Here is a 9,518-nt window from a genome sequence, read left to right as displayed (position 1 = left end):
TGCAATCCACTACAATTTTTAAAAATTACAGTCACGGTGAAACGGTACGAATAAGAGAGAAATTCATAAAAAATGCGTGCAGATCTGGGAAACCAAAAGCAAGCAAGCTTTGGGTGATGCTAAGCTAATCTCACCTTTTTTATCTCTAATCTCAAATAAAACCCTAATTAATGACTAATTAATTACCTTTTGATTATCATATACTACTAGGGTTTGTATATATGAAAGCGAAGCAACAATCTATGAACAACGATGATGAAGGGGATGGAGTCTGAACTGAAAGACTTGAATTCCAAAGCAGCGAAATCGAATGGAAATGACACCGTTCGCGACGATCGTCCTCTTCTCAGATCAGATTCAGTATCTTCCACCACCACCTCAACCACCGCAACCGCAATCACCGCGGCGGAGCTACAAGAGCTTGAGAAGAAATTCGCGGCGTATGTTCGTCGCGATGTTTATGGAACCATGGGGAGAGGAGAGTTAGCAGCTAAGGAGAAACTATTGCTTGGTTTCGCACTTGTTACGCTTCTTCCAATTAGAGTGATTCTTGCTGGGATTGTTTTGGCGGTTTATTACGTTATCTGTAGGGTTTGTACATTGTTTTTGAGTCCGAATCGTGAAGATGAACAAGAGGATTATGCTCATATGGGAGGGTGGAGAAGGATTGTTATTGTTCGGTGTGGAAAAGCTCTTTCCAGGGTTATGCTTTTCGTTTTTGGATTTTATTGGATTCCTGAATCTACTACCTCAATCAATCAGGTTTCATTTCCACTTCGACTTTTTGTGCATTCAATTTCAATTTATTGGAACTGCTTAGTTTAAATAAGCTTTTACTTAACATATTTGATTATGATAAGTTTAGCTGATTTTATTTATGAAAAGCTCTTTATAATTTTATGATAGACGTTTATTATTATGAACAAGTAAAATTGGAGGGCAAAAATTCTAGGCATAATAGTTCAAAATTGAGGCTGGGGGTGTGATGCGGTTTAACCGTGAACCTTGATATTGTGACAAATTATGGACGAATATGCCGCAATTGCAGTAGTGATGTTGTTGCAGAGGCCTTTAAAGTCTTTATATTGCCGTTGTGATACAGATGTAGAGCCCTCTAAAGGCTTTATATTACAGATGCACTTGTAGTTAGAAACTGCAATTTAGGATTATGTGTAGAAGTTAATTTTAACATACGCCACTCACGATGGTTGTTACAAGACTCTATTTAATACTGATTATTCAATAAATGTTTAAAGTTAAGCTTATCAGAACTGGCTTTTTCTAATACATTTATAATTTATTTACTCATTTTGGCCCTCTATCTACCTTGTTATCGGTCAAAGGACTATTGAATTGGATGTATCTTAGTTGTTACATTCGGCCAGCTTGTATATCATTATCATTATACTTTTGCAGTAGAAATGTTCTCTTTTGGCATTTGTTTAATTTTTTCTGTCTGCTTCATTATCACTAGGAAGACAAACCTCAGCCTGAAAAGACGGAAAGGCCTGGTGTAATAATATCTAATCATGTATCTTACTTGGATATTTTGTATCACATGTCTTCCTCTTTCCCAAGTTTTGTTGCTAAGGTTTGTCATAAGACTTTTTTATCTTCCAAAATGGTGTATATATATTTGTATATATGTATGTTGCTGACATTTTTCATCCCAAATGTTCTGTTAAAATCTGGGATTTAACCAATGAAGAGATCGGTGGCCAAGCTTCCTCTTGTTGGTCTCATCAGGTTTGTTGCCTTTTTTATCAGTTCCTCCTGGTTTAATTCTATGGCTTTTGTTGGTCATTGCAAACTTAAATCTTTTTTCTTCATTTGAATTCTGTAGTTTTTGAGGCGTTCTGCTCTTTATTTTTTGTCAAGTCTCATTTCAAAAGTTAACTTTTACATGAATAGTGATTGATGTATAGTTAGCGAGAATGCTTCATTTCACATGATTCAATGTGCATTATCTTTTCACTGTAAGATATTTTCAGAACCTAGTGCTTATATATTGACACATTTTTGTGACAGCAAGTGCCTTGGTTGCATCTATGTTCAGCGGGAATCAAAGTCATCTGACTTCAAGGGTGTTTCAGGTGCATACTACATAGATGATTGTATATGCTCACTCTGTATATTCACGTGTACACAATTTAAATGAACAAAAAATGTATATAATTCCTTGTTTCCATCATTTTCTTCTTCCTTGTGTTGTTGTTTTCATATTTTCAATTGTATACTAATTGCATGAGGTATTTTGCATCTTTTAACTTATAACTTTTTGGTATATGTGTTATCTCCTGTTTGTTATATTGAGTTATACATGGAGCCTGTCAATGCAAAATTCTATATACCATTTGTAAAGAGTGCCCTATCATTGATGTTAATTAAGTTACTTGACTTACCATAAAATTTCATCAAGTCTGTTTGGTAGCATAATATGGTTAGTTGGATTCTTTAATTTTCCGCTTTGGAAATAGACTAAAGTAAATAATTTTCATTTTTCCTAATTTAATTAATTTTTTGTGGGTATTTGAATCTCCTTTTTGGCTTCTAGTTATACTCATGCTATTTGTGACCAATTAGAGGTGCCCTAGTAGTGGTTTTCCCTTTTGACATATTAATGTGTTTTAGTTGCAACAGGCGGCTAACCTGTGAACTTTCTTCTTGCAGCTGTTGTCACGGAAAGAATTCGAGAAGCACATCAGAATGAATCTGCTCCATTAATGATGTTATTTCCAGGTTATCATCCTTCCTATTTTTTTTAACCAAATTGGGGTGTCGATCAGATTTATTCTTTTGAGTTTTAACCAAATTGGGCTTCAGATATCAGATTGGACCACAGGTTATTTTATGTTCGTTAATTACACGCTGTAGGCTATATAGGAGTTTTGTACCTTGATGTCTCAAATTGGACAACAGGTTATTTTACGTTCACTAATTACACGCTGTAGGCTATATAGGAGTTTTGTACCTTGATGTCTCAAATACACAAACCTTAATCTAACCTAACCTAACCTAAGAAGAGCAAGATATAATACGTTCGTACTTGGTAGTGTGGGTCTCTATTATTTTAAGGGAAAGAAATCGGTTGTATAAGCAAGATAGCATATAAAATCGGTGATGCAAATTTTATACTTCCAATTTCTTGTTCAAACTAATTTGATGGCTAAAGTTGCTGCATTTCTTTACTTATTTTATCCTATTTGCATATACTGCATCCTTGTTCTCATCTGCAGTATTTTTTGTTGAGTTTTTGACCCTATGTATTTTGTTTTAAAAATCTTATTTCATCGTAATCATTCATTTGCTAGATCCATTTCCTTTTTGACTCCATCTCATATTTCTTTATCTTCAAATATAACTCTATGCCTTAAGGTTCTTCACATTTATTTACTTATTCTGTTTCTAGTATGTGAATTTTTATTTGTCACATATGGCTTCATATTATAGATATTAGTCAATATTTTTCTATTAGTTCGTTGCATCAGTCTGTAAATTATCAAAAGTGAACAACCCCCCCCCCCCAATATCCAAAATATTCATGTTTTTCAAATCAACGTTTTCTTTATAATAATTTCATTTGATGCTATTTGGTATTCTACAGAAGGTACAACCACAAATGGAGATTTCCTCCTTCCATTCAAGACTGGTGGTTTTTTGGCAAAGGCACCAGTACTTCCTGTAATTTTAAAATACCATTACCAAAGATTTAGCCCTGCCTGGGATTCAATTTCTGGGGTAAGTATTTTTATAGTAATTAAGTTTCATGGTTTTCGACAATTTCTGATTATAAAACCTAATCCTGTACTCAACTTTGAAGCTGCTCTGTTCTCGTAAATATAATATATACACGACAATATTATTGGTAAATATGTCAACGAGCATCATGTACTTTTATCAGCGTGTTTATATGATGGTTGGTGTAAACAAATTCATAATTTTGCTCTTACGGGTTAATGATATTCTACTAGCTGCAATGATGATGTTTTGTGGCATAATGTAAAGGTTCCCTCTGGTAACTTTAATATAGTAACTTCGAAATATAAGATATGGGTATCCTTTGTGACAGGCAGTGCTGGTAAGATTGCGAGTAGACCCGAAGGATCACACAATCCTGCGGTCCAAGCACCCCTGTTCTTGCTGCAATGCACATAGGATTAGATGGCTAAAGATTGAGACATAGTCTCTATTGAAGATAATAGATAAAACTGTTGTGTTTTATTCCTCAGTCCCCAAAGCTGGTTTAATAGCAGGAATAGAATAAATTACAACTAATTCTCTCTTCAATAGAGAATAAAGAGTAATAAACAGAAACAATAAAATAAAGAAATAAAATATTTTCCACCCCCCTCTAGTTGGTGTATAGATATCTATCATGTCCAACTTGTCTATCAAATGCTCAAAGGTAGGTCTTGCCAAACTTTTGGTCAGGATATCCGCAATTTGTTGACTTGAAGTCACGAAAGGTTAGACATATGATTCCAGCATCTAACTTCTCTTTTATGAAGTGTCGATCAATCTTAATATACTTGGTTCTGTTGAATTGGGTTATGAGCTATGCTAATCGAAGCTTTACTATTAGAGTATAATTTCATTGGAAGCTCAATTTTCATTTTAAGTTTTTTTAGGACTCTAAGGATCCATAATCCTTCACAAATACCTTGAGATATAGCTATGAACTAGTTTTCTGCACTACTTCTTGCTACACCTCCTTGTTTCTTGCTCCTCCATTTCACAAGATTACCCCAATATAGGTACAATATCCAGAGGTTGATCTTCTATCTGTGACTGAACCTGCCCGATCAATATCGTTGAAGATAGACATATTTATTTCACTAGTTTTCTTAAAATATAAGCTTTTTCAGGATTTTCCTTCAAATATCTCAGTATCCTATAGATTGTTTCAAAATGTTCCTCGAAAGGAGAATGCATAAACTAGCTTACTACACTAACTGAGAAAACAATATGTGTGTGACAAAAAAATCAGTTTTCCAATCCAATCTTTGATAATTTTCAGTATCAACAGGAACATTACCTTCTCCCCAAAGTTTAACATTAGGATCTGTAGGGGTATCTGCAGGACGACATCTAGTCATTCCTGTTTCTTTCAATAAGTCTAGAATGTTTTTCTGCTGTGAAACCACAATACCATTCTTTGACCGAGAAACCTCCATACCTAGAATATATATCATGAATCCCAAGTCCTTGATTTCAAAGTCTACTGCCAATTTCTCTTTTACTCTTGCCATTTCCGCTGTATCATCTCCGGTAAGGACCATATCATCAATATAAAGAATCAGGGCAGCAACTTTTCTATCGTGGGAGAACTTTGTGAACGAGGTGTGGTTAGCTTGTCCTTGAATGTACCCTTGTTTCTTCATGGATTGAGTGAAATTTTTAAACCAAGCTCTAGGGGACTGCTTTAATCCATACAGAGACTTATTTAGTTTGCTTACATTTTTCTGCTTGTTTGATTGGAGAAATTGCCATCTTACTTAACTATGTTTATTTTATTCTTACATTGACATTAATGTTGGCAGGTGCGCCATGTGATATTTCTCCTATGTCAGTTTGTAAACTATATGGAGGCGACACAATTACCTCTTTACTATCCCTCACAACAGGAAAAGGATGATCCCAAATTGTATGCGGATAATGTTAGAAGGTTGATGGCTAGTGAGGTATTTATTCTATTTACTGTGGAGATAGATCTCATGTGTGCATGGATAACCATTTAATGGAAATCTACTTGTTATAAAAATCAGTTTGAAATTCATAATCGATTTAAAACCTCTTTTAAATAGGTTTTGATTTTAATCCAAATTTTTTAATTAAATTTAAATTTCTTCAAATTAATATTAATTTTTAAATTTAAATACTTGAAACAAATTTTATGAGTCTTTAAAATGTTTTGTCTGAAAATAAAAAATACTTTGAAAATAAATAAAATACTGAAAATTCAATTATTTTTTATTTTGAAAATTTGAAATAATTAATTAATCCGAAAATAAAAATATTCTGAACACAAATTATTTCGAGAAAAACATTAAAAAAAAAAGTTCTAAATATCTTTTCAAAAAGAATTCTTTCTTTTAAAAAATTTACTTAAAAAGAGTTCAAAATTTAGAATTGGTCTATAATGTGTATATGATGAAAAATGAAAAGAGACAATCATATAAATTTAACACATGGTATCCAATAACTAAACCACATCATTATCATGGGTATCGGTTTATATTTGGTTAACATAATGGATATTGACATTTATATTTTAGCATTTGAATTGAATTTTTAAAAGTGGAACCATTTGGACACTAATTTGATTAAGAATAACCGATTTTTTTGCACACCCGTATTTCTTTACGCTTGTTTTTTTTTCATGAACCCTTACACTAGTAGAACTTACGTAGTTTGGAAGGATATGGGGATAGTGTATTCTATTGTTGGAGTTGATCATATCGTTACACACGTGTATAAACACTATAAGACAGCACCTAGATTCAATAGTTCTTTAGAATTGTTTTGATAAATCTGGCCATTATTGAACCATGGATTTGTTTAGAACTTTTCAAGAGAATGTTTGGATATTAGGACCCAATGTTTTAGGTGTCTCATGTTAACTCAATAGTCTTGCTTGTCAGCAGGGTTGGTACTTGGTACCAGTTGTACTAGTACTAAACTTGGATTTGCCAGAATAGGTGTTAATGGTTTGCACGTAATGAACAATTTTCTCAAACTTTTTGTTTCACTGGAAAGTTGTCATAGACACAAGTATGAATTAAAATCAATCTTACACCAATGAAAAGTCGGTAGGTGACTTTCTCACATGACTGTCACTAGATTGAAAGTTCTAATCATGTATGGAAAAATATATATATATATATGACAACTTGTGTTAGCGGCACTGATACCTTGTGTTATCTATTGCATGTTATGCACACTGCCACTGATACCTTGTGTTATCTATTGTATGTTCTGCCTGCAGGGTAATTTGACACTTTCTGATATTGGGCTAGCTGAAAAACGAATTTATCACGCTGCTCTCAATGGTAATAATAGCCTGCCTAGTGTTTTGCATCAGAAAGACGATTGATAATTTCATGAACCCGGCCTCAATTGATATGTAGTTCCATTCGAGTTTTGGTTTCAAACTTAGAATTTGCTTTATATATGAATGGACAGCTTGTGTGAGGTGGGGGTGCTATAATCGCATAAACTACTGAATAGTACTTGTGTAATTTTCTTGTAAATACTGTAACCAATAATGTATTTTAATTGTTGGTGAATGAGAGACGCAATTCAAGAGCCAAAAGTTTTATTGTGATAAATGACCTAACTCATTTGAGAAAAGCCATGTAAGCTTAGACTGAATCTTCTGTTTCGTGTTCCTGCAGGTTTGTTTTCCCAAGGATAGTTCTTCGGATATTCGCATGTATATTCGTTGTATGGGTGTATTATTTGTCAGGAAAAGAAAAAAGAAACTAATATAGAAAAATTCTGTGCAGAACAAGTATGTATCCAGTAACTGTATCTGGAATGAGTAGGATTTCTGAGCAGAGGCTCCAATGTATCTACATATAATGATATGGGATACTCTCCAATATTAATATAGGTGTTCTAACTTCTAAAATAACTTGCCTATCCTTGTTAATATTTTAATGTTTTACATTAGATAAAATAAACTTAGAGAGGCATTTTATCTTTCTGGTGACGAGGTTCCCCAAACAAACAACCATCTTTTATGAATAGATCTTCAATTTAGTTCTTTTAACGATCACTCTTTTTAACTGTCCCTTAAAATAGTACATTTTTTCAAGTACCTGATTATCTGCCAAATGGGTTCCTGTTTTTATATATCGACTACACTACGAGAATTTTCTTATACTTATTACTTGAACAAATCATTGCCATAGGGCTGTCGCGAAGCACATGTAAATTAGTTTCAAACACATCCCTACCGTGTTTGAAAAAAGCCTACCATATATAATGGGGATTATTAACTTCACCCTATGTAATAGAGAAGAGCTCTATAAAATTTCAAAAATGTATTTCAGAATTTTTGATATATATCTTCGATTATAATTTTTTTCATCTTAAAGTAGATTTTAAGCGAGACTCACCTCATTTTATTTTAAAATTTAATTTAAACACATATTTCTGAATTTATTCGTAACCATTTACCCTAAAGTATATGTAAATGAATTGCCCCGTTGTTTTGTAATAAAGATAATTAAAAAAAAGTTAAAAATATATTTTTAGAATAAATCCAAAAATATATTTTCGAAAATATTCAAGATCACCTTAAACAAACACAATTTTATTTGCATATATATCTTCTCGAACAATTTAAAAGAAAAACAATTTAAAATAAAAAGAATAAGTTCAATAATAATATACTTTCAATATAAAAAAATATTATAATATATTTAATCAAAATAATAACCTAAAAATTTACATTGTCACTGTCTCTTTTTTCAAAAACAACTTTTTTAAAAAACAATCAGTAGTTTAATGAACAAATTCATTAGGGAATTGAGAACTAGAACGGTTTTGTGACCACAAAATCAAAAGCAGCAGCATTATTTCCTTCTCCCTCCATTAATCCAGTTTTTTTTTGTTGTTGTTGTAATAGCGACTGAGATTAAGATTAATTTGAATAAAAAGACTATATTGATGTCTACCTTTCAGTATATGTTAATTAAGAGTAAGAAAGATATTTCCTTCCGATACACAATAACTCTCTGATACCTTTCCTTAATGACAAAAGGTGTTTTTAAAAATTTACGGGGAAAGTATACTTTTGGAATTTGAAAAAATATTTTTAGACTATTTTTTTTCTTCATAAAAATAAGAGTCTGACTTTTTTAAGTATGAATTGAATATATATTTGAAAATGTATTTTTGGAATTTAAGGATAAGCATCGCTATGTTTATACCTATTCCCTACACCATATCCAAATTACATTCAATTTTTTTTGTGTTGCAAATGTATCAAAATAAAATAAAAAATTATTAAAAACATAATGAATATGTATTTAGTGTATAAAGTATTAGTGTATAAAGTATGGTGTGGATGTAAAATTTAATGTCAAAGGAGCCTTTCTCTTTAATGATATTATTGTATTTTTTTTATACATGATTAATACATAGGATGAGTTAAGTATTCTATATGATTTATGCCCGTGATAGTTAACGAGAGATCATGTCTATCTATGCACAAAAAGTTCCTAACTTTCAAGGACTTTTATATGCCAAATTCTTTACCAATCTCCATGCTTCTAGATTATTAAAACTATACAATGATAGGGCAAAAGCACACATCAACGTGTACTGGCCGTTTCCTAAACTCAACCAAAAGCACACATCAAAATTGTTATTCAAGGTAGTGCAAAAGCACACAACAAGCATTTTATGCAAAACATCAACTGGAAGCCAGTAAATACCCAAGTCTTCATTTTGAAGAATTGTTTGAAGTGAAGTGATCTGAAATGAAATATTCCTTTAAATGATCCTATTTT

At 32.2% G+C, this 9,518-nt stretch overlaps 1 protein-coding gene across 2 annotated transcripts; it reads left to right on the top strand.

Annotated features, from left to right (window-relative positions):
• The first annotated feature begins 38 nt into the window (after positions 1-38).
• LOC127125652 (lysophospholipid acyltransferase LPEAT1) lies at positions 39-7,633 on the top strand. 2 transcript variants are annotated; one of them, XM_051054441.1, is made up of 9 exons: positions 39-762; positions 1,475-1,591; positions 1,709-1,746; positions 2,029-2,093; positions 2,671-2,739; positions 3,605-3,738; positions 5,541-5,681; positions 6,986-7,049; positions 7,395-7,633. In XM_051054441.1, exons 1-9 carry the CDS (start codon positions 253-255, stop codon positions 7,412-7,414), a joined length of 1,158 nt encoding a protein of 385 aa, XP_050910398.1. In that variant the 5' UTR covers positions 39-252; the 3' UTR covers positions 7,415-7,633. The 2 variants fall into 2 exon arrangements, with proteins under 2 accessions (XP_050910398.1, XP_050910397.1); XM_051054440.1 differs by lacking the exon at positions 7,395-7,633 and having other exon boundaries at positions 6,986-7,371.
• Positions 7,634-9,518: the final 1,885 nt, after the last annotated feature.

This window comes from Lathyrus oleraceus, chromosome 3 (assembly GCF_024323335.1).
Source record: "Lathyrus oleraceus cultivar Zhongwan6 chromosome 3, CAAS_Psat_ZW6_1.0, whole genome shotgun sequence".
Taxonomy (NCBI): Eukaryota; Viridiplantae; Streptophyta; class Magnoliopsida; order Fabales; family Fabaceae; genus Lathyrus; species Lathyrus oleraceus.
The sequence above is the reverse complement of the archived record's forward strand: the minus strand, read 5'-3'. Positions and strand labels throughout refer to the sequence as shown.

Coding starts and splice junctions, on each gene's coding strand:
- LOC127125652 (XM_051054440.1), top strand. CDS start 253: ATGATGAAGGGGATGGAGTCTGAACTGAAAGACTTGAATTCCAAAGCA. Junction 763..1,474: donor CTACTACCTCAATCAATCAG/GTTTCATTTCCA, acceptor CATTATCACTAG/GAAGACAAACCTCAGCCTGA. Junction 2,094..2,670: donor TGACTTCAAGGGTGTTTCAG/GTGCATACTACA, acceptor TTCTTCTTGCAG/CTGTTGTCACGGAAAGAATT.